Below are 27,117 nucleotides of genomic sequence, written 5' to 3'. Positions count from 1 at the left end.
AGAGAAGTTGCACATCATGCAGCCTATTGTACACAGTTTGAGTCATAACATGATGTCCTGTGGCTGCTTGAAAAGCATTGTTCAATATGGTGGCACTGCTGTCAGGGTTCCTCTGAGCCATAATCCGTAGGTAGCTGTCTTCCACTGCAATAGTAGCCCTTGGGCAGCCTGAGGGAGGCATGTCATCGACAGTTCCTGACTCTCTGTATCTTCTCCTTGTCCAAACAACATTGCTTTGGTTCACTCTGAGACGCCTGGACACTTCCCTTATTGAGAGCCCTTCCTGGCACAAAGTAACACTGCGAATACGATCGAACTGCAGTATTGACCATCTAGACATGGTTGACCTACAGACAACATGAGACATGTACCTCCATCCTGGTGGAATGACTGCAACTGATTGGCTGTTGGACCCCTCTGTCTAATAGGCGCTGCTCATGCATTGTTGTTTACATTTTTGGGCAGGTTTTGTGACATCTCTGAACAGTTAAAGGGACTGTGTCTGTGATCAATATCCACAGTCAATGTTTATCTTCATGAGTTCTGGGAACCGGGGTGATGCATTTTTTTTTATTTTTTTATGTGTGTATTTCTGGAATCTCATTGGCCCTAGAATACAATATACTAAACATGATAAAATGGAGAGGGTAGGAAGAAGGCTATCCATCAAGTATCTGAGTTGTTAATGATTGGTGCTTGTCTGAAAATCAGCACATGACTTCTAGTGGGCATGTTTTCTTCATGGTGTGTGCAGAAATACATTGACAGTTTTACTACAGCTGTTTGTTCAGAGTGTTGCATACATGGCTGGTGAGACAGGACCCTCAGGACCACTCACAGCCCTTCAGACTGGGATGGCTAGCAGCCAGGACACTGGAAGCTTGCAGCCACTATTGTCAGGCTGTTTAAAAATTTCAATAGCCTCTTGTATTTTGCATTGGCACATCCACAACACTTTTGCCACAACAGGAGCTCCCTGGAATGTTACAGTCTCCACAAACATGGTGGTGTTCTGCTATTGCTAATTTACTGTGCTGTTCTAATAACATGTAGAATTCATATTCTGCCATACGTATGCTAACTGGTGTCCCTGTCTCCACTATGAAAGCAGCTCTGCATTCACAGTGTAGCTCATATATTCCTGCAGTATTAAGGTTTTTTACTGCAGCCTCAGAAGGGCACTGTGATACAGCCAAAATGTCATTTTTATAGTTTATACATATATTCAAGTGTTTTGTATTTTATACAATAGTGTGGTACAACAGCCTGCACAATTGTAATCATTGTAACAATGAATTAAAATCTTGAAATGATCTGGTAGCACCCCTTTCTGTTAGCTTTGTAAACAGTCAATGAGTCACATTGTATCTCCTGAAAAACTGGTAGTAACACCTCCTCTCTGAATTATTGAACATTTTTCACATGGTAATCTCCATCAGAATACTAATTTGATCATAATTCTAACTATGGCCTTTTAACAACAGCTAAGTCCACATTGTGTGAAAGTTTCTCTTCAGGGAATGCAATATATAATCTCATGAACTCAGTTCTGGTGGAATTAAAAAAGGCCATTGATTGTGTAGATCATAAAATTATTTTAGAGAAACTAAATTCATATGGTTTTAAAGGCATTCTATTGCATGCATGGAGTTATCTTAACAACAATAAAGAAAGGGTTGCATAACAGATGATATCAACAGAAAAAGATAAAATTTAGATCAAGGACAGATTAAATATAGTGCACCACAGTGTTTGGAACTGCGTTTACTTCTCTTCTTCATCTATAAAAGAGATTAACTGGGACATTGGAGTGTTCAAACTGTAATGGTTGCTGATCAAAAATTAATAAAATATCCGGTCCAAACCAAGCACAACTAAAGCAATAATTAGCAGAACAGACATACAAATGGTTCACAGACAACAGTTTAACCCCTAATCCAGCAAAAATTCATATTTTGCGATTACAGAGAGATAAAAGTGACTTACATGTACCAGGAATAGGAACACTTTGGATCAGACACTATGTGTGGAGGTTTTAGGTGTCCAAACATATAACTGACAGAGGTGACACCAGCATGTGGAAAGCAAAAGAGCTAGGTTATTAGTTCTTTTTTGCACTTAAAAATCCATAGGCTGCATTATTACCACACATCTGTATTGTCAGCACCCACCATCCTTCCCCCTCCCAAGCAGCAAAGATGGGTTTTGCTGGTGCACCACAATATTTGGTATTTTGACTTAAATAAATTGCGTTTTTTATCTCTGGCCCACTAGTGTAGCAAGTGTCACTAATTCATCTAAGTAAAAAAAAAAAAAAACCATGCATTTCATTTCACACATTTATTGAGGTATATGAGTTGAGTCTGACTGTGTGTGTTACATAAGTCTAATTTGAAATGCTAGATTATAATAAGTCATGGTAATGTTCTTGTTGCAAAATCTTTCATTAACTGTGTCAAGGCTATACAATGAAATACCACGTATTTTTCAACATTTGCAAATGTCACACAAAATTTATACATAACTGTAATTTATAAGCTATATTTGTGCTTTCTATAATCTTTTGGCTTCAAAGACAATCATCCTGAATTTCATTGTTCCTTTATGTGAGAATTTTTGGACACTTATGAGTGTTGTGCATAATGTATTCTGTACTAAACTATGAATGACAGTTGTGTGTTCAGTAAATTTTACCCATTATTGCAGTACATTTTACATGCTTATGCACTTGTTCCTTCAGAATCAGAGTTTCAAAATTGACTGTTTTCCCCCCTCTGTAATCTGAAAGAACAAATTACAGAGTAGTTATTTGCTGTGGTGATTCAAGGTGACTGATGAGTAATACAAGATTACTTATTCCATTATGGCATTTTTACCTTCCAGATAACTCATGATGGTGAAAGCATTATTTCTAAAATGTTCAGACTTGGCTTCTCTTTCGTTTTTCCACTAGGCCATGCCCATCCAGTTCTGTTTCACTGGTTAGTTTTTAATATGATTTCACCAAATAAATAAAATTATGTACATCTGCTATTGACTGCTATTATCAGATCATGTCATGCAGCAGTGAGACAAGAAAATTTGTAAACAGTGCCAATTAGAAAATCAATCCATTATTCAATCTCAGAGCATATATATATATATATATATATATATATATATATATATATATATATATATATATATATATATATATATATATATATATAATGCAATGTGAGTGAAACTTATTGTTGGATCCATTATATTTTTGTCATACGAAGATAGTGTCTGCAAAATGCCTTCCTTGGTTGCTTACACACTGTTGGAGATGCAGAGAGAAGTAGTCCATGTAACTGTGCCATATTTGCAATGGATTTTTCCTGGCATCATGTCAAATTTACTCCTTTAAATCCATATATTCGAGGTAGCTCTAGAAGGAGAAGATTAGAGATGACATGACTTGTAAAAGGACTACCTAGTAGAAACTACACTTCCTACCTATGAAGCAAACAGAAAATGCAACCTTAGTAAACATTTGCAGTATGGGCCACAGTTTGTTGTAAGACTGCTTTTTCATCCTCAAGTCCAAACAGGAAAAATGTTACTAACAAGCTTTTACTTTTGCACAAATAATGCAAATTTTGTCTGATGATAGAAACAATCAATTCAGTACAGGCTCTGTAACTCATCTCGAAGTTGGGTTCTTCCCTTCATTTAGTTGCATTAGTACTGATAACGTTATCTGCTGGCATCTACAATGGATGCTACTTTTACATCTACATACATACTTGCAATGTCACCATACAGTGCATGGTGTAGGAAACTTGCAAATAGAGTAATACAAAAATTACATTGATACATCTCTGCACAAGCCCAAATTTCTCCTGGCTCCACAGTGTTAAGCAAGTGATGTGTTGATGGCAGTCGGCTGCTAATGCCGGTTCTTCAAATTTCAGAAAAGTAACATTATCTTCTCTCCAAGTAATCCATTTTCAGTTCACAGAGTATTTCTGTAAACTAAATTGCTGATCAAATCAACTGATAACAAATGTAGCAGCATGCCTCTCAATCACTTTGGTATTTTCCTTTAATCCAATGTGGTGGGAGTCCCAAACACTCCAGCATTATGTATCACAATAGTGTCATACAGGGTGAAGCGAAATTAATGCACTCAGGTTTTGCAGCGCAACTCCCCACATGCCAGCAATAAAAAATGTCTCTCACTAAATTTCATCCAGTGAGTACATCCAGCAGAAAAAGGACATTAAAGAGTGGCAATCTAGCAACACTGTAACCACTTGTATGGTAACTACCTCTGTCAGCATGTATTAGTTGTGCTGTACAGTTGGTGCAGTGGATAGAATTTTCGGTTAGCATGCAGGAGGTCGATGGTTCGTTCCTGGGCTGAGGCATATGTTTCTTATTTGGTAAATGTAATCCAGGTGGTACAGTATCTGTCATTTTAATTATCAGCAACAATTGAAGAGGGTCATCTAGAAAACATTTGCACTTACATACTACAATCGTAGAAATGGAAGACTGGTCAGCTTTGAAAGAAACCATTTTCACATCATGAGCATGAATTTATTTGCACCACTTCATGTACTATGTGTGAAAACTATTTTCTTTGTACCCTCCTCCAGTGGTACCACAGATTAGTACCAACTATTATTCTTGCCACATTCAGGTCCATTACATTTTGTTAGGGCCTTATGTTATCCATAGGACTAGAAATGTGCTTTGCGAAGGAAGTCCAAACATGGTTACTATTTGTATGTGTTATCACCATGGTCCCATTAATTATGCCTTTCAACACTGAGTCTGGTAACCACATTCTGTTTAGTATGTATCTCAATACATTATTATTATTATAATAATAATTATTATTATTATTATTATTATTATTATTGTTATTCTATCAATGGGATTATGGAAACACCATGTCTATTACCATTAGGGAAACAGTGTAATTTGAAACCGAACATTTCACAATTAGTGGTGTTGGGATGAATCATGCAGAACAGTATCTGTCAGAGGGTAACACACATTAGATGGAACAGCATGCAGGATTGACAGCATGTTTATACTGTATGCACTGTCAACCAGACAGGGACTACCTGCATGTGTAACACTGCCCCCTTGACGGACTCTAATGTTCATGCGTATATATATTGAATTTATTCATAGTAAACCTCTAAACCAGTGTGGAAGACATATGGCATACACAAATGATGATTATATGGATATGCTTCTGGTCTTGGGTGCATCTGATAACCGCTCATGAATACACTGTTACATGTCCTTGTTGAAGACATCCAGATAAAAATGTGTTTTGTCATCTGGAGCTGTGCCTTTGGGAGTCATGTTCTCTGCTTCCACCATCGTGTCACAGAGGTCATCCACACACTTGCCATACTCCAGCTACTGAAGAAGCTATTCTGGAGGGATACACCAAAAACCTCAGCAAACTACACATAGCATAGCAAGGCAGCTGGACGTCTCACAACACACGGCCTTTAATGGGCTGCATGACCATTGGTTGCACCCCTACAATTATGTTTTCATGAAACACCTGCATCCTGCAGATCGCCATCAGCAGATGCAATTCTGTGAATGGTTCTAACAACAACAGGATGCCAACAGTGACTTCATGAAAGCCATAATATGGTCAGATAAAGCAGAATTCACTTGTGAGGGTGTCTTCAATATGCACAATGTGCACCATTGGTGAGAGGTTAACCAGCACATCACCTGTGACAGTGGATATCAAGTTTGCTTTGGTATCAATGTCTGGGCCAGAATATTGGGTGACAGGTGTTTGGGCCCCTACATGTTGCCTGACTGGTTGACTGCATGAAGGTATAGTGCATTCCTCTCACACTATCTGCCTGATGAGCTGGAAGATATCCCACTAAATGTTCACCAGAGGATATGGTTCTGTAGTGATGGTGCACCCTCACACACTGGAATTAATGTGCAACAGTATTTGGACAGAACATTTCCAGGGAAATGACTCAGAAGTGGAGGTCCAGTTGTAAGGCCACCACATTCACCTGACTTAAATCCCCTGGGTTTCTTCCTGTGGGGACACCTGAAGGAGCATGTGTACTCTACCCTGTTGGCAAATGTGGAAGGACTGGTAGCATGTGTTCATGCTGCTCTTGTTACTGTGGATGCAGCTTTGCTGTGAAGGGTCCAGAGCTGTACCATCTGGCAGGTTGCGCAATGTTTGAACACGCAGGGAAGTCACTTTGAGCATCTGTTGTTCTGAGAGCAATGTATGAGGGTGAATCAAATGAAAACCTTAAATTTATAATAACAAATTGAAATTTCACACTGTTATCCTGTAAGTTGGTAAGTGTGCTACAAACAGTGTGCAGAATGGTCTGTCATTGGCTGCATAGTGCAGATGCACACATACCGTTGCAGTATCAGTATAAAGATGGCTGCCCCACTTGCGACTTCCACCAGGGCAGAACAGCATTCTGTTATTCTGTTTTTGCATAGTGAAAGTGTGAAACCTATTGAAATTCATCAATGGATGAAGGTTCAGTATGGTGATGCATATTTGTCACAGCAGCAAGTCTATGAATGGAGTAGGAAGTTCGCAAATGGTGTGACTTCAGTGGAAGATGCTCCTCGTCCAGGTGAGGCACAACAAGTTGTGACTCCACAGAACATTGCACCAGTTGAAGCCATAGTGAAGGAAAACTGCTGAGTGACACATAATGACATTGCAGCATGTTTGCAGATTAGTCATGGGTCAGCACACCACATCGTGCATGATGTGCTCCAGTTTCGCCCAAAATGGGTGCCATGGCAGCTGACTCCTGAAATGAGAGAATGACATATTGATGCTTGTGAAGAACTTCTTTGGCACTTTGAACATGAAGGTGATAGCTTCCTTGCAAGAATAGTTACTGGGTATGAAACCTGAGTTCACTTCCAACCAACCGGAAATGAAGAGAGCGAGCAACGAATGGCGCCATTCCTCATCAACAAACCCAAAGAAGTTTTGAACAGAACCTTCAGCAGGGAAGGTTATGCTGACTCTCTGTTGGGATGAAAAAGGCATCATTTTGGAGCATTACATGCCTAGAGGGACCACTGTCACCAGTCCATCATACACAGATCTCATAAAAAATCATCTGCGGCCTGCAATAAAATCAAAGCGACGTGGATTGCTGTCAGCAGGTGTCCTTTTGCAACATAACAATGCAAGGCCCCACACTGCCCGTACAACAGTTGCAACAATCACAGACCTGCATTTTGAGCGTCTTCCTCATCCACCATACCCACCAGACATTGCCCCAAGTGATTTCCATATGTTTGGACCACTCAAAGATGCAATGGGAGGAAAGAAGTTCTGCTCTGATGAAGAGGTACACCAAGCAGTGCATGAGTGGTTGCATGGTCGACCAAAAGAATTTTTTTCTAAAGGAATTTATGCACTTTGTAAGCGCTGGAGGACTTGCATTGACCAAGGGGGAGATTATGTTGAAAAAAGATACAGCTTTGTACCACTTCTGCACAATAAATAATATTTAAAAAAATATTTAATGTGTTCACTTAACTCACCCTCGTATTCTGTTCTGATGGTCATGTGGCCATTAATATGGACATTATTATTGTCAAAGGTTGCTAGTGTGTGACATCTGAGTTTTCATATTACATGTTGTATAAATTACAAGTAGATGTTGTGTTATTGTACTGTGCTATCATCTTTAGCGTCTCGGGATTGATATTGTTTTTGTAGTTATTCTGTCCTATGACAGGTCATTTGTTTCAGCTGTCTGTTTCTTATTTGTCTAACCATGTATTTGTTATGTTCAATGTTACAAAATGTTGTAAATTTAGGATACATGTGACATAAGAAATAGTGTATATTACAGTATGAAATGTCAGAATGAAATCAGCAAATAAAAAAAAATAAATGCAGCCTAACCCAGGGTCGAACCCTCGACACCCTGCATACTAATCCAAAACTCTATCCACTGAACCAACATTTTTATTTTCTTTTTATTTAAAAAAAAATTCATTTAAGGAACAATGTTACACATTCCAAATATATGCTAAGTAGATGCAGTAACCATGCACATGTTATACATGAAATGATTTAAATAAAAACAGTTCGATCGTTGCAATTATCTGATGTTAAAGAAATACAACAGAAGATTGTATTACTGACTAAATTACCAGAAAGAATTCATTTGAATATCAAGAAAAGTTTTTGAAAGACATTCAAACTTCTTCAAACATGAATAAATAAAAAACTGCACTTTGAATTACATGTGTTACAATCTTTACAAAAGTGTAAATAGTACTTTATGGAGGATATCAGCAAGTTTATGGGATAATTTTTAATATATTAATGTACACAAGGAAATCATCTGTGTGAGAGACTGGTTAAGGGAAGAAACTAATCTTTAACGTTCTTAGCTCAGTCAGACTAGCTATGAGCATTTCACACAACTGTATGGAAGTCACCAAAACTTATAAAGAATATGGAAGATTATGCCCATCACACATAAAAACAATTTAATAATCATATTACACAATCTCTTAAATACTTAGAATGGTGGAAAAGATACATTATAAAGTTAACTAGCCTTCCAAATATGCTTTATGGACATTAATGGAATGTTAATTATCTGAAGTGATCAGACCTATATAATGTCTTTCACTGTAAAACTGACTTACACATCACAGTGCAAAAATGAACAGGGAAATTTGTCAGCCATTGAATATTACATTATATCAGAGACAGTCTTACGGTTTTAACCATTTGATGAAGACATTTCCACAAAAAATGTCAACTTTGGGTAGGGGTTGGGTTGATTTCGGGGGAAGAGACCAAACTGCGAGGTCATCGGTCTCATCAGATTAGGTAAAGATGGGGAAGGAAGTCGGCCGTGCCCTTTCAAAGGAACCATCCCGAAGCGATTTAGGGAAATCACGGAAAACCTAAATCAGGATGGCTGGACGTGGGATTGAACCGTCGTCCTCCCGAATGCGAATGTCAACTTTCATATTTATACTATAAACCAATAATGCGGCTTAAATCTTTTGTGTTTTAACACTATTTGACACCCAGTCTAACTGTACATTAGCTTAAAAAATTTCAAAAACTACTTTCTGTAGTAGAAAAAGCAACCACCAAAAATTTACAGTAAAAATTTAAAGAATATCCTTAAGGTAACTACAATACATCAACATCAACACGGGCTTCTTTTTTATATTAACCAATGCCCATTATTTCAAATATAATTTTTAACATATTACCAAAATTTTTCTTGTGATTCAAATACCTTCTAATTTTGTGGTATTCACACAGCATATGTACCTTGAACTCTATGGTGCTGTCAGATCCTAATTTGTTAAGGACATAATTAACAAAATGTCCCTGCAACCAGTGCACAGCGTTATTTTTTGCTGCTGGGAAACAGTGTGCTTCAGGCCTGTTTATCAAGGACAGTTATACACTCTTAGAGGATGTCCAGGTAAACAGAGCTATTTGCTCTCGGATCCACCTCCAACTATTCATGTGACTGCTGCAAGTGTATCTATGAATTATTGTGTCAACTAGATGGCACTGTTGACATAAATTTGTTTCACAGAGTCCAATTGCGTAGTCTTTCATTGGTGCTGACTATGTTGTTAACTATATTGTACTATGACGTTTTTATATTAGACATGAGCCCATTAGAACTAATGTTTTTCCAAATCTCAGTCCAATCAATGTTTGGAAACTGTTATTCTATTTTTTTCCTTCTTTCACTTTTCTTTCGTTCCCGCATTATGGCTCTTGATGTTAAGTGTCGTGCCTGTCTGATTTTGGTACTTACATAACTGAACTCAACATAGAAAACACTCACATGCTGTAAACAACTGTTGATATTCTGCATGTCAATCAGGGGAAGCAGGCTTTAAGGTTTAATGATCTCAAAAAGTTGGCTGGTTATGCTTTCTCACGAGTCTCTTATTAACTTGCCTTGTGATAAAAAGTGGAGAGGCTTTATCCGTTATATCAGTTAATCCTAGTCCACTATTTTTAGGATCTAAAGTGGCTACTTTAGCAGGTACTCTGAACATTTCACCTCTCCACAAAAAGTTTGTGATTTTGGGCATTATTCTTCTCATTATCATTCCTGGTATTGGAAGCAGCTGGGTGGTATAATAAGCTTTAGCAAGGATGCACAAGCTGATGTACTTTGTTCTTTGAACTTGGTTCATATATTGAGTTAAATTCTCTATAATGGCTCCTTGCACATTATCTGCTGAAACTTTCCAATTTAAAGCCATCATTTTCATGGGGCATGCTGTCAGAGTGATCCCAAGTGTTTTATGTTGTCAGATTATTTTTTCCCACTCAACGCTGATATTATCAAAACCTCTGAGATTTAACATCTTACCTTTTTTTTTCATTTGCATTGGCTCCAGATGCTCTACAGTACATATCAATCACTGTTGCTAGTGTGGTTACCTCTTCATTATTCCTTATAATGACCCCTATGTCGTCACAATAGGCTCTTATAACTGTTCTATTTCTTGATAATGGAGGAGGAGGAGATTAGTGTTTAACGTCCCGTCGACAACGAGGTCATTAGAGACGGGTGAGGGAAGAATGGGGAAGGAAATCGGCCGTGCCCTTTCAAAGGAACCATCCCGGCATTTGCCTGAAGCGGTTTAGGGAAATCACGGAAAACCTAAATCAGGATGGCCGGAGACGGGATTGAACCGTCATCCTCCCGAATGTGAGTCCAGTGTGCTAACCACTGCGCCACCTCGCTCGGTCTTGATAATGTTAAGCCTTTTAATCTAGCATAGACATGTCAGAGGAAAGGTTCCAGTAAAATAAGCAAAGAGTAACATGGACAGAGGACTTCCTTGAGGAACATCCCCTCTCTCTTTCTATTTTTTTTTTTTTTTTTAGCCTGGATTGTTTACAATTCACCGCTATTTTTGCATTTATTCCGTTTGCTGTGTTCTTTATCAACTGTATGACCCTATTGTTGAAACCTGTTTTCTTCAACATCTGTAGAAGATATTCATGATTTACTACATCAAAGGCTTTATAAAAATATAAAAAAAAACTAAAGCACACTTTATGTTTGTTGCAGAAGTTATTGCAATGATATCCCTGAATTCTGCTAGATTTTGAAAAATGGTTCTGCCTTGTATGCAGATCTGATGTTGACTAATAATTTTATCTGTAAGTCACGAAATACTCTTGTTTACTATTGTAGCTATTAATTTATAATCGGAATTTAGCATATCTGATGTTGACTAATAATTTTATCTGTAAGGCATGAAATACTCTTGTTTACTATTCTAGCTATTAATTTATAATCGGAATTTAGCAGTGAAATTGGATGAAAATTATTTAAATCTTTGTTTCCATTATTTTTTGGCACAAGAACAGTTTTATTCTCCTTAAATTCAGCCGGAATAAGTTTACCATGAATAACGTCATTTACAATATCCATTATTTTTGCACCCACTATTAGCCAGTAACAGATGTAAAACTCTGGTGGCACACCATCTGGTCCTGGGAAATGTTTTGGTGGTGAGGCGCACATACACGTCCTCTTCACTGACTACCTCGAGAAAATTTTCATTGTCATCTTCTGTCAGCTGTGGGGCCAGGATGTCAAGGAATTCTTCCAAGGAAGCATCACTACTTTGATTTACAGAATGTAGCTCACAACAATAGCAATAAATCTCGTCCATGATATCCTGCTGGTTTCTGAGAACTGAACCATTTTTTGTTTGAATTTCATCAATAAAAGTCCTTCTTCCACTTTTTGTATGCTTCACTAAGTGATGCAGGGAAGTAGTTTCATCTTCTGACACCGAATTTGCCTTCAATTTTATTTCCAACCCTTCCATTTGATTTCTCTTGATATTAAGTAACTTGGCTTTGACTTTTTTTATATCTGCTATCCGAAGTTTGGAACCTGCTGAGACCTGGCCTTATAGATTTCTCAAAATAGAATAGTAATATTCTATAGTGCATTTCATTTCTCTTGTGCTCTGGGCACTGTATTGAACAAGAACTTTCCTCAACTTTGGCTTCGCCATTTTAACCCACCAGCCGATAGCAGTGGCATATCTACTACAAGCACGCCGGAATATTGCCCATGCTTCTTTAATCAGGTCCTCTAAATTATGATTTACTAACAAGGAAATGTTCAAATTCCACTGATTCTTGGATCAGCAAACTGAGTGTCTTGTTAGATTTATGCAAGCTACGACACTTGAATGGTCTGAAAAGTACATAGGAACGGTTTCTAATTTTGTCATGGAAGTTTCAAGATTTTTAGAAATATATAATCTATCAATCCTGCTATGAGATGTTGCCATGATATAAGTGAACTCAACAATGGAGGAGTTTTTGATTTCCCATATATCCTTTGATTCTAAACCTGTAACTAGTTGTTTTAGTTCACTTGAGAAATTAAAATTAGGTAACTGATCTTTTTGATTTAAAACACAATTAAAATCACCTCCAAGTAATAACTGTCTTGGACTTTCCCTTAACAAGTATATCAGTTCATCTTTGAAGAAATGTGCCCTGTCAGCTTCCTGAAGGGGCATACTAGTTGATGATAGTCACATCATAGATATTTAGTCGTATTCCCCTTCCAGATTCCAGTCATTCCACTTCACTTACTGGAATCCCTTCCCCCAGCAAAACAGCTTCCACCACTTGTTTTGTGAGACACATTTATGTGACTGAAATAACCAGGAATAACTAAATCTGACATTAGAACTTCCTGTAACACGGCAATATCAGTTGCAGATTCGTACAAAATTCCTTAAGTGCTGATAATTTCAAACCAGATGTAATTTTATTTGTGTTTATAGTGGTGACAGAGTAAGATTGTGTCTTTGCACTGTCACTATGTAGTTGTTTTGATGAACTAATTTAGTTTCCTGTGGTTCAGGGTTCAGTTAAACTATTAACATTTTTCTCGGAAGGCTGAACATGGAATAACATTTCATCAGTTTATTAGTTACTATCCCATTTTTCTTCTACCTCTGGGGCTTTATCTTGTACTGCAAGCAAACTGATTTCCTTGTAAACTTTCTGATATTTCCTGCAGTGATTTTTATAGGACCATTACATACTGAACATTCTTTGGGCTTGGGTCGCCCTTTCTGGATTTTCCATTCTGTTGTAAACAGTCACAGATAGCTGCTCACTCTCTCTATTAGATCATCCATTCTCTGTCTCAGGCCTGACAGTACCTGATGATCATTTTCCATCCAGGGCAACATACTGTGTTATATTACATAAAAAGTTTTAGAGGCCTTCACATATTTGAGAACCTATTCCATATGTTCAGGCCTTCATTAACAGTCCACAGTGGGGGCACTGTGTCAAATGCTTCCCAGATATTTAGGAACATGGAATCTGCCAGTAGCCCTTGATTCTTGGTACAAAGGATAATGTGCAAGAAAAGGACAAGCTAGGTTACACAAGAGTGATACTTTCTAAATTTGTGCTGATTTGTTGACAGAAACTTTTGCATCTGAAGGAAGTGTAGTGTATTGGAACTCAGACTATGCTTAATAATTCTACAGCAAACTGATGTTAAGGATATATGTCTGCAATTTTACAGGTTGGACCAATGCTGAAGAAACCTTCTTGTACTTCAGTTCCTATGGCTATGTTCTAGTATGTGTGGTGTAGCTGATTTTTCGTGCTTCTTCCTTAGGCATCTTTCAGTTTACCAACGATCTCCTGGTTCTAAGCTGGTTTGGCACTATTACCCCATTGCTTTATTATTCCTGCAGTGGTTTTGAAATTTTGCATCCATGGGCTGATAGTTGATGTTTCATTCATACTACATCATTTCATACCTTTCAGCTGATTGAACAGCTGAATAAACTATTGATTCTGTTGATTGTAGGATCAGCACTCTTTGCAGAGCTTTGGATTCCAATGTCACACATAAGTACTCTCATTTTTCCACATCATCTACTCATTCATGGTACAAATATTACTTTCATATCTACTCTAAATGTGTGAAAACACAACAAATAAGAGTATTAAGTAAGATGGTTTCATATATATATCAATAATGTGGTTACGTACCCTGTCATAAAGTGAGAAGACTCGCTCTATGTCATCTTTTGTAAGTTTGGTGGCTCCCTGAAAGTAAACAATATTACATAATATTATAGTTTTACACTTGTTACATGACTGTATTCACTGATATTTCATTAACAGTAAAAAATGTAACTAATATCGAAAGTGGACAATCAAACAAGTCTCTGAAAAGATTCTGTGAATGATGAGTAATGAGAATTTTTATGAGGGTAACACAGGAGAGGAAAATCAGTACTTATGGCTAAATTCTATGGCAGTGTTTTAATTACAGGGATGTATTATGTTCATTCCCACATTCTGACTTCAAAATTCATATGCTATGATTTGAGTTCCATCCCAGATGAATTCCACAAGAATTATACAATACAGAAACATGAACACCATAAGATATAATTGCCTCGTGTTATGAGGAGACAGTAAAGCATGGTTTATTCTTTTAAGTGAAATTTTCTTGGAATATACAACATAGTATGCATTTCTTTTAAAGCAGTGGATAACTTTACTGTGGTAGAGATCATTCAGATACAGTTAGATGTGTAGGGACAGTGAAATGAAAAAGGATGGCATTAAAATGTTATATAAAGATACTAACAAAAAGATTATATCTTTAACTGTAAAGACATGTTTAGTTTGCAAGTAAATTATTTAACTATCAACCTGTAGCAATCTTGGATTACTGATAGTTACACCACACAGTGACATACACATCCTCATCTATTGCAAAATAATGTTCTTCATTATCTTTCTTCACACCTCCAAAAATATGAAAGAAATACAACAAATATCTATGTTACAAGGATGATGAAGTAAAAATGCCTTGGAGTAGAGTAAAGAAACATTATATTGTTACATAATGACACTTTTCTTCACCTTTTGTAAGTGTGATGTGATCTGCTTCAGAGTAAAGGCAACAACGTGATAGTTTACATATGGTTGCATAAATTAGTGAGAACAAAACGTCAAGTGTGTGTGTGTGTGTGTGTGTGTGAGAGAGAGAGAGAGAGAGAGAGAGAGAGAGAGAGAGAGAGAGAGAGAGATCCCCTGTACTCCTGAATTACTTACATTCTGCCAGAACATTCCCTACTATTGTAACTGAATTAAATATTCTTGCTTGGACCTGCTATTGTTACTGTCTAATTTATTTATTTCTGTGACCATTTTCCATAATATGTAGTAGTGTTTAAAAGGTGCTATTGCAATAGACTTAACATCTGGTGTTTACAACAGTAAAAGTCATGTTTATATGTACATATTATAAAAATTATAAATTACACATACTGATTTACGTGCAGTCACTTACTGAATATAGGCAATGGTACTGTAGATATTCTCTAATAGATGTTTTAAAACATTTATATTTAATATATACACTAAATCATCAGGCAACTTGTTGAAGACAGCCTGTACTTCCTCACACCAAGAATGTATTGGCTGGGACTGCATATAAGACACCTTTTAATCTTGTATTGTGACCGTGTATGTTTCTTTTATTTTCACTACTACCATTGCCAATTATATTTTTTTAACCTTATGTAGGTGAGTTGATAATATACAAGTCCATAATATACATGCATATTAATGGTAACACTTTAAGTGTTTAAAACAATGGTTTACACAACTGTCCAAGTCTGCTCCCCTTAATAACTTCCCACTCCTTTTTTTTCCCTCCTGAAGATCCCCCAAGCTGCTAGAGAATGTGCTCAGGTCATACTTCAGATCTGCATTGATATATGCACAGTCAAATACTCATTAGTGATACTCATGTGTATGGCCTTATAGGTCCCATAAAATATAACAGCATTTGCTACCCAGCATGGAATTGATGTATTCAATATTTCTCCCATTTTATGTTACTCTGTATCCAAATACCAAGAAACTTTGTTAGCTTTTTATTTACAATGGGTTAATTATTGATGGTAATACCAAGGTAAGGCAAAGTGTTATGCTGACAGCTATGAAAATTTATTGATACTGTTTTCCTGTTGCTTATTATGAATTGATTTATTATAAGTCATTTACTGAATTCGCTTGTAGTTTGCTACATGTTGGATATTTTCATTTTTTGCTGTAGGTACTGATAATGCTGTATCATTAGCAGACAGAGTTGTTTTATGTGAATCAATATCCACATCCAGATAAGAGACATAAAGCAAAAAAAGAAGTGGTCTCCTTACTAACTCTTGAGGTACCCCAACATGACTGAGTGTTGTTCTGACAAGTATTCTGAGACTATTTGTCTTTTTACTTCTGCTTGTCTGTTGCTTACATTTTGCTTGTGGTTGTTAAGAAATGAAGGAAGTCATTCATTTCATAGGTCCACAGTGCCACAGTATTTAAGTTTGTTTTGTTGAGCTCTGTGGTTTAATATGAACAAAATGATGGTGTGATGTTACTGCCCTCTGGCACGCCACATTACTGTTGAATATCAATTCAGCTGATTATGTATCTCTGTGATGAGGATGAGATGAAATGATTAGAACAATACTAGCACCCAGCCCCTGGGTGAAGAAAATCTCTGGCCTGACTGGGATTTGAACTCAGGTCTCTGTAATGTAGAGGCCTTGATACTTGTCACTAGACTGTGATATCATGGAAAAAGCTTTGATTTTCATCAGTTACTTTCAAAACATTGGTTATGCACTGATGGACAGTCATCTCAGTTGAGTTACAGTTTCAGAACACAGATTGGTAATTCGATACTATTCCATTTTTGTTGGTACACCTTATTAACTTATTGAACACTAATTTTTCAGTAGTCTAGAAAAGCAGGAGGTAATTGTCATGTGGCAATATTTTGTCACTTTATCTTCCTTAACAACTTTGAAAAATAGAAATTACTTCTGACATTTTTAACTTCTGGAAATATGAAACACAATTTCTGACAGGCAGTGTCATTGACAGAAGTAGAGGTAATTTGAAGCATGTTGTACATGCTGAATATTAATGACCTGGCAGAGAATATTACCAGCAATCTCAGACTTTTCACAGATAATGCAGTTGTCAGCAATGAAGCAGTGTCTAAAATTAAAAAAAAAAAAAAAAAAAAAAAAAAAAAAAAAAAAAAAAAAAAAAAGACCTGCAGAAATATTAATCAGATCTGGATAGGATTTCAAAGTAGTGAAAAGATAGTTAATCTGCCTTAAAGGCACAGAAAAGTGCAGAAAACTATTATCTTTTTACTACAATATCCAAGAGACACAGTTAAGCTTAGCCAACTCATACAAATACTTCAGTGGAGCAATCTTTGGGCACATAACATTGAATTATCACATAGACCCAGTCATAGATAAGGAAAGTGGTAGACTTTGGTTCATGGCAAGAAACTGGAAAAATACAATCTACAAAGGAGAGTGCTTACAGATCATCTTAGCATACCGCCAGTTGTGTGAGACTAGAAGACTTGAAGATATATTCAGTTTTTTCCACAAAAGCACAATAAAAAAATTAAAGAAACATTATCAAGTGAAGAACCTAGAGATATTTTTTAGTGCTTACACATGAGTCCCATAGGGAATATGAAAACAAGATTAGACTAATTATTTCAGTCACGAAGGTATCAAGTCATCATTCTTATTGAACTCAGTTTGAGATTGGAACAGTAAGAAATCCTAAGATGATGTACCAAACTAAGCACCCTTTACCACACACTGGAAATCTGTTTTCAAAGTACTTATGTAGATGGAGATATGTAGATACCTTATTGCAGTGAGCAACTACATAGGTGAGTGATGGGCTCAACTATATTTTGGAAGGAGAACTGTAAGTTTTACTTGGTACTGATATGCCATCAGTCCTGATGAGTATGTGGTTTTTTGTTCTTCGACAGCATGACTATTTTCTCCCTGCTGTCGTGAGCAACAGACTTTGATAATTTACAGATGCTGATCTTGATTTGTAAATAATACTGGAGAATGAGTATAATAGCATGAGAACAAAGATACAGTGTAATTCTACTAAATTATATAACTAGGCTCTGCCTATAATTGATTAGCTGTCAGATATCTGATTGAATAATATACAATATTGTGTGTTTTTATTATATTTTTTCTCTGTGTTTGCTACACAAATTAAGACTGAAAATTTCCAACTACCTCCCAAGAATGTGAGGAAACTGAGACTAATTCTATTTGTAGTTATAACATACCAAAGTTTGGTTTCATATGTTTTAATGTGGTAAAGATTTCAGTACACTTAAATGATAATACACAATAAAAATGAGTCAGGCTAGAGACTGTGCCAGCCATTTCTTATATAAATTTTCACATCTCAGTGAGAAGTTAGCTGCTGGGACAAAAGTGCTCTACTGACTGTAATTTATGACATAAACCTGTATTTACTGACTGTTGTTGGAAATCACACTGAAGTTCAGGATGAAAGTAAACTATTATTGAAATGTATGACTTATTTCTGACACCAGCACAGTTGTGTGTCATTTACTGGGTTGAGTGTTAATCTTGACTTTTTTGTGAGATCAAAGTTTCTGTTTGTAAATTACAAACACAGTAGACTGCTAATTTTTGTAATTAGAGCCTACTTAATGCTGGGAAGACTGTACAATTAAATGTTGAATAATTTTTGTGGGGAGTTATGCCAGAAGTGCTTAGTACCTTCAGAGTCCAGAATATTGTGATAATTATAGCAGAAGGCATGGATAAGGATTTATAAGGCATTCCTTGAAACATTAAACTGAAAAACAACCTTGCACCACTTCCTAAAACATTAATGTTTGTTAAACAAAATGTGACAGATAATGGTGGTATAACAAAAATTCATTATTTATCATGAGAATCAGGTTATCAGTCATCATTTCAAGCGTTTGTTCTGAGAATGTTAAGCAATTTCCTTAATCATTAGTTTTTTATTGTTGAACCACAGCCACTGAATAAGAGCAGAAGTGAAAATTACAATTAAGTATTTGTCTTACTCTGTGATAGAAGCATAACAAGCATTTGTATGAACTGGCTGCTATAGACAAGACTCCGTTTTACTTTTTCAGTGTTTTCTGGCATTCTGAACAGGATAACCTGTTGACTTTCAGTTTAGAGCTGAACCTGTTTCTATGAAACTTATGACCCATAACAAAATTGTACTATGGGATGAAACATATGCGATTTAACTTATACTGAAATGTTGGCTGAATTCATGCTAAGTTACAATGCAAGAATCACAACTTCAAAAAAATTCATGATATAGGCATTTTGTTCATACAACCACAGCTGCTTAGCTACTATGTGACATTGCATAAATTACAATGTCATTATGCAACAATAAGAATGTGTGTAATACATGCATTATTATTAAAACAGTCAGAAATGTTTGCCACATCCTATACAATATTTTGCTGTTGAGTTTGAAATGTGCTCTATAGAAGCAAAATAAGCTGCCTACTGCCTACCTTTAATGTTAGTTCATCATCAGTGAGTCTATAAAATTATTTTATAATAGCTGTGTCTTTGTACAAAGTTTTAAATTCACTCATTACACATTCCTGCATGATCTCCCACTGTGTGAGATTTACAGAGCAGCTCACATAAATGAATGAATAACCTTAGAAAGACAGGCAGTACAAGCTGAATATGATGTTAGTCCATCAGCCTGTGTAGTAGGCTAAACAGTAGTGCACCTAACCCCAGAAGTCTCAGTCTGAAGGATAAAATTTTGCAGTGTAACTATGTTACCCATAACCTTTGAAATAACACAAGTGTTTTTGTGCTTATAAGATTCTCTCTACATTTCCTTTAATATGTAGTCATGTGGTGTTAAGAAATTGCTTACTGCACCAATTTTCACAGTCGTCACTCTTTCCAGCAGTTCGCTGCTGACTTCCATTTTCTCATTTCCTCCAATTATTTCTTCATTTTTACATACCTACCACAACTGTAGTCTTTAACAGTCTATGTATTACCTATTACAACTCATCATTTCCTGCAATATAACCTACTAGAGTTTTCCTCTATTGCAAAATGTTTTCTTAAAAGACTTGTTAAAACAGGATTTTCACTCAACATGGTTATTATTTATCACAACACTTTTTTCCATATAAGAAATAACAAAGAAGATTTCATTTTTGAGTGCATGGACACTCATTTTCTGTTACTAAGCTTTACTATTGCCACATTATGTTAAAAATTATTTCATACTTATGCTACTTGCTCATCAAATGTGACATGTACCTATACACAGACAGTACTCTGCAAAATAAATGCAGCATTATTCTTACCTCAAAGTGATACATAGATTACTGAGCAAGGGTATTCATATCAACAGAAAGTAATACTGCTTAATGTTTTCAGAAATATCACTTCTGCCCATCAATGAGTATCTCATACTATGCTTAGTAGCTTTTTTGATGAGTCTACTGGACCTAGAGTAGGGGACAAAGAGGAGTCGTGGGAAAAGGAAGAGAGGAAGGGGAGGAAGCAGAATTCAGGCCGAGATGTCCCATGAACCCACTTGAAATCTAGCATCTTAATTCTCATCTTAAATACAATAAAAATTAAATGACAATGAATAAAATTTCATGTATTTTCTTTCATTCTCACATTATTGCATGCATTGTAAATGATCATACTTCATCTGTCTTAACAGTAAAAACTTACAAGCATAGCACACGTTAACTGCAATATGGCTACACTGCTGAAGCTGAAGAAAATGAAAGTAGGCTTTTAAGATATTTTTATGGTTAACAGCAATTAAAGTTGTCATCTTACTAATCAGTTCTTTGAAAAACTTATCATTTGACATAAATAAGCGCACAGAAATATAAAAAATGATAAGCCTGTTATGCATCCAGCATACATATGAGTAACTTGTGTAAGTGACAAAATAATGATTCAAAAGTATTTAAAGTAGATGAAGTGGCAAAAGAAGATTTTACATAATGCCCTGTACAGTGAAATGTAAATTCAAAATAATGGAAGAAGTAAATTTGATGTAGTTCTGTTTTTACATAGCTCAAAGATGTGATCTCAGAAACAACTGTATCCTGTGAAGTAATCTCAACTGGAAAAAGAAAAAAATATATATATGAATTGCAGAATAGTGCAGCAGTAAACAGAACAGTTTCTGTGATTTTATATAACTGAATTTTAATTGTCAAATTTACTGCAAATAAAGCAGATGTTAGACTTAGTTTAAAGCTGTGTACTTGTTATGGAATATAGTAGGTTATCAGGTGGATTATTTACAACTAAAATTTAAGAATACATGTTAATGAAAACATTTTTAAGCAAATATTCCCACCACAAAAGATCTAAATTACAGCTGAATTTTGATGCAACACTGAAAAACCAGCCATGCAAGCCACCTAATGCAGAAATTTTGTTCTAAAATTCTCTGCTCTTCTTCATTCCTGAGAAAGAAAACATGCAGATAGCTTTTTGAAAGAGTAGCTTCCACTACTTACTCCAATGCCTTCCTGATGAGTGAAAAATTTGAGAGAGTGTACAAGAATAAATGCAGGGTTTATTTAATATGTAGTTTAGATATATTTTAATTTTAAACAGTTATGAAATTTCATGAATTTGTGTCTGTGTGTATCAAAAATAGACAAAGAATAGGGAATTTGCTGTCATTGTGACTGGGTACTGTTTAAAATATATCAGAATGAGTATTTAAAGCACTATGTTGATACAGCAATGCAATATTCTTGGATGTGAATGATATCATTGTTCTGAATACCTCACTACAAAGATTTTCCAGACTGTATGAAAGAGGTAGTAAGGGACATAGTCATTATGAGTGTTAGATTATAAATGAATAAAGGTTGTGTTGATAACTGAAATGAAAGAAGTGACTTTCCTACCTGATACTATGTATTACATTTCAAACACTAATTAATGAAATACTATACAACAATAATTAAGCCTTGACATCCATTTTTGATATTTGTCCTCATGTTTCTGCAGAATAAGCTAATGTACGTCATCCAAATTATAGAGAATTTATTCTGTTCTGTCTGCTGGATAGTCTCTCTATGCAATTTCTATTACATAAATCAATTTAATGAAATATCTTTTTTTAAACAAAATTGCACCTGAATGGGAATCCAATCTATACCCCTGCCTTTCTTGTACTACACACTTCATCTCTGCAGACATGATTGAGAATGCAAATTCATAATTTAGATTCCGTAAATACCTCTCCAAGATATTAAACTTTACTGAAACTTTCCTGAGTAGCTTACTATAACTGTCTCTCTTTTTGCATGATGAAGATGACAGAGCTCTATTTTAATTTTATGTTAACAATTTGCTCTATCTTGCTGTCCTTTTTTCTGTTTGTGGTATCACCAGTAAAATAAATAAAAGTATTGATTTTATTGCATTTTGTTTTAAAGCAACTAGTACCAGTGAGTAATCCTTACATGTAGGATAGCCCAAAATGCTTGTGATCTGAGAGACTTATGAGTGCCACCTAACAGTGAAGTTGCAAGCTATCTCTCTCTACTTATAAACTGTCTTTGACAATTATTCAACACTATGTCTTTTTATATGGCAATGCAAGTCTCCTACATATTGCTAATCACACAGTAACAATTTGGATTGGTGCAAGCTGCCAGAGATAACAGTCCTGTGCATGTGAGGTGTGCTTGCTTGTGTGAATGTGTGTGTGTGTTTTCTTTTCTGAAAAAGGCTTTGGCCAAAAACTAAGTCTGTGACAGTCATTTCATTGCGCCTGTCTGCAACTCACTGTGTCATCTTTATGGTGAGTAGCAATCTACTGTTTTCCTAACATTGTTGATATTCCAATTTTGGGTTTCCATTGTTTGTTTTAAGAATAGTTTTTGCTTACCATGCAGATAATCTGTTGCATTTAGGTATTTATTACTTATTCATTACATTTCCAAAATGAAACTTTCTGGAACGGTTTTCCAAAGCCAATGAAGGGATTACAAAGTTTATGCAATAATTTTCCTTTACTTTAAATCACACATGAGTGCACATCACACTAAATACATCTATGGTATGTATCACTTGTATTTAGATAAAAATTCCACAGACAATTACTGATGAAGGGTAATACTACTTTCCATAAATTAAATCTTGATACAAAATACTACTGTGTTCTTAGCAGTATGTCATAATGTTAAAGCATAAAAACAATATCTGGCATGTGAGCCTCATCTACTGTCTGGTTAGGTTGTCACTTTGCCTATGTAATTCACCAGCACTTCCTCACACATTTGTCAGTTGATTTACATGATCACATAAAAGTCTCAGACTTAATCGTAAGCAAAGTTTAAGGTTCATCTCAAGTCCATACTCCCATTATCAACTTAACAGAAACTCCATGATGGAAACAACAAATAAAGAATGAAAAAGGAGAGACAGACAAACACCTGCAAATGTAAACCTGAGCATTAGCAATAAAATTCATTGCAGTCCCACAATTATGTAAGGCATTAGCACAAATGAACCACTTTAAATTTATAAGTAATTTTCAATAATGCATGCAATTATACATGGCCTGAGGCTGAATCAAATTAGATAGACAGTCATCAATTGTGAATGACTTTCTATGAGTCTGCTGCTAGGAGACACATATATATGATGATTAGTAAGAGAATTTTATGTAGCCTCTGTGGATGAATAATTCCACGGGCTGTTGAAAACATTTGATAAGTGAAAACTGGTTCAAACTTTTTAATATCTTATGCAAGTTTCTTGCTGTAATAAACTTTTGTTAAAATAAATTAGCTCATTGGTAATTTTAATCAATAATGAGGTTAACATGGACAAAGGGACTAAGGATGAGAGAGAGAGAGAGAGAGAGAAAGAGAGAGAGAGAGAGAGGGAGAGGGAGAGAGATATGGGAAAGGATGTCAAAAGTGGGGGAGGGCAGTGATTGGTGGTTTCTGTTTAAAGCAGTTGCTATTTGGAAGGAGAATGAAAATGACTTGGGTACTAAATCAGTTGTTAAAGTGGTGTTCTACTGCATAGCATGTTCATAAACCACAAAGATGGGTTTGTGCTGTAGTTAACAACAGTTTAGTGGCACTCATTCAGCCAAGTTGACAACTGATTAGTTCTTATATTCACAGAGACGGGTACCCAGTGGTGCCTACAGAGCTGCTAAATAATATGGAAGGTTTCACACTTACCCCTATCATTTTTCACATGGTAAATGCTTGTGGCAGGGCTGTGTCATGTATGGGACATACATTAGGTTAAAATTTGGTCCATACAGGTTTCACTATATTATCATTGGCAAAGACAAAGGGGAGGGAATTTTTAATGTGGAACAGCTGTCGATGTCAAAATGTGGAGCATGGAAACGATCAGAGAAAAGGAGATTAATATCCAGGAAGGTACACTATGTGACCAAATTTATCTGGACACCCCCAAAAAGATACATTTCTTATATTAGGTGCATTGTGCTGTGACCTATTACCAAGTACTCCATATCAGCAACCTCAGTAGTCATTATACATCGTGAGGGAGCAGAACTGGGCACTCCTTGGAACTTGCTGACTTCATACGTGGTCAGGTGATTGGGTGTTACTTGTGTCATACATATGTATGTGAGATTTCCACACTCCTAAACATACCTTCATCCACTGTTTCTGATGTGATAGTGAAATGGAAATGTGAAGGGACATGTACAGCACAAAAGCGTACAGGCCAACCTTGTCTGTTGGCTGACAGAGACTGCCGACAGTTGAAGAATGTCGTAATGTGTAAGAGGCAGACATCTATTCAGACTATCATACAGGAATTCCAGACTTCATCAGGAGTCAATGCAAGTAATAGGACATGAGGTGAGAAAACTTGGATTTCATGGTCAAGCGGCTGCTCATAAGCCACACATCTCACTGGTAAATGCCAAACGACACGTTACTTGGTGTAAGGAGCATAAACATTGGATGATTGAACAGTGGAAAAATGTCATGCAGAGTGACAAATCACTGTACAGTGTGGTGATCCAATGGCAGGGTGTGGTTATGGCGAATGCCTGGTGAAAATCTGCTAATGTGTATAGTGCAAACTGTAAAATTCAGAGGCAGTGGTATTATGGTGTGTTCATGTTTTGCCTCCCTTGTTGTTTTGTTTGGCACTATCACAGTGCTGGCCTACATTGATGTTTGAAGCACCTTCTTGCTTCCCACTGTTGAAGAGCAATTTGGGGATGGCAATTACATCTTTCAACAGGATGAGCACCTGGTCATAATACACGGCCTATGGCAGAGTGGTTGCATAACAATAACATACCTGTAATGGACTGGCCTGCACAGAGTCCTGACCTGAATCTTACAGAACACCTTTGGGATGTTTTGCAATGCTGACTTCATGCCTGGCCTCACTGACCAACATTGATATCTCTCCTCAGTGCAACACACTGTGAAGAATGGACTACCATTCCCCAAGAAACCTACCAGCATCTGATTGAATGTATGCCTGCAAGAGTGGAAGCTGTCATCAAGGCTAAGGGTGAGCCAACACCATACTGAATTACAGCATTACAGATCGAGGGTGCCATGAACTTGTAAGTCATTTTCAGCCAGGTATCCGGATACTTTTGATCACATAGTGTAGCTCATTAATATGAAGTGGAGCTATTGAAACAGATTTGGATGTTAGGCTGGGGTTCTTGAGGAAGACTGGCCTTAGAAGAAGTGCAGTTGGTGCAGATATCATAAATAAATCTGAAGCATATAAGCAGTTTAATGTATTCGGTGTACAGCTATTATTTCTCTAGATGTCTGTAAATATGTTGACACAGGAAAGGGCCATGTAAGCTCACAGGTATTTCTAGACTTAGCTTCCAAAGGGGGAATAATTCAAGATCATAATTTTGTTGGTGAAGCAAATTATGGGGGAGTTAATGTGTTTGTCATCAGGATGAAGTTGGAAAAGTCAGTCTTTAATTGCAGCAAGACTTCGAACATGATGAATGTTGGAACAGGGTGATTTAGTAACTACTGAAAGATAGCGAAGAAAGTGATTAGCATTTTAGGTGTAGGAATGCAAACTGTGATTAGTAGGTTGGAGATACTGATCAGTAGAGACAGGGGATCTTTCTTTGTGATCATTTGAAACTAGTTGTACTGGGATGATCAGTAGGAAAATAATTGAAGCCGCACTTGTGTGGCAGTCAGAGCAAATAAGTGGTTAATTTATGGGGACAGGGGTCTTATTCATGTGAAGGTGATCATAAATAAGTGAGTAGCTCTTACAACATTATGTGTCATTAAATCTTGGAGCTATTGCTCCTTTTAGACTTATAGAAATGACACTGTGGAAAAATCTAAGAATGGTTATCATACGAGGGTTATTCCAAGAGTAAGGTCCGATCGGTCGCGAAATGGAAACGACTATGAAAATCCGATAAAGCTTTGCACAGATGTGTTGGGTAGTGTCTCTAGTATAACCCCAGTTAGCATCACGTCGCTCTTATCATTTCTGAGCTCGCAGTGAGTGCGTAAAGATGTCTAGAAAATAGTGTCTGCCGCCAAGTACGAGGGCCTGGTGAGAAATTTCGCCTGAAGCTATGCAGCCAACATTACATAACTGTCGTGCTGTTTCGTCTTCACGACAATTCTCAGCCGCATTCTGCAGGGGCAATGAAGATGCTCCTGCATCGTTTTCAAATGGAAATGTGAGATTACCCACAATACAGTCCGCAATTGTCTCCCCCTGAGTTTCATCTCTGGTCACATGAACCGCTGTCTTTGAAGACAACATTTTGACACAGACAACGAGGTGTAGGCCAGCGTGGAGAATTGGCGGAAAGCACTGGCGGCTGCCTTCTATGATGAGGCTATTGAAAAGTTGGTACAACGCTATGACAAAAGTCTAAGTCAGAACGGCGACTACGTAGAGAAGTAGCTGCAAGGTGTAGCTAATTGTTACAAGTAAAACATTTCTGATGTTCACTGTGGTTTCAATTTGGCAATCAATCGGACCTTACTTTTGGAATAACCCTCGTATGTGATGCAAAGTTATTGAATAGACTAGAATTGGATGTGAACTCATTTATAAGAGCTTTAAAACTGGAGAACTGTAGTGTATACTTGATGG

At 36.5% G+C, this 27,117-nt stretch overlaps 1 protein-coding gene across 1 annotated transcript in view; it reads right to left on the bottom strand.

Moving 5' to 3' along the window:
* Window positions 1-27,117, bottom strand: part of LOC126091882 (calbindin-32) — a 695,369-nt gene that overhangs the window by 20,314 nt on the left and 647,938 nt on the right. The window contains exon 9 of the mRNA XM_049907165.1: window positions 14,084-14,140. Coding sequence (XP_049763122.1) covers window positions 14,084-14,140 — 57 coding nt within the window. The remainder of the gene's footprint in view (window positions 1-14,083; window positions 14,141-27,117) is intronic.

This window comes from Schistocerca cancellata, chromosome 7, assembly GCF_023864275.1.
Source record: "Schistocerca cancellata isolate TAMUIC-IGC-003103 chromosome 7, iqSchCanc2.1, whole genome shotgun sequence".
Classification (NCBI taxonomy): domain Eukaryota; kingdom Metazoa; phylum Arthropoda; class Insecta; order Orthoptera; family Acrididae; genus Schistocerca; species Schistocerca cancellata.
This window is presented reverse-complemented; position numbering and strand designations above follow the sequence as displayed.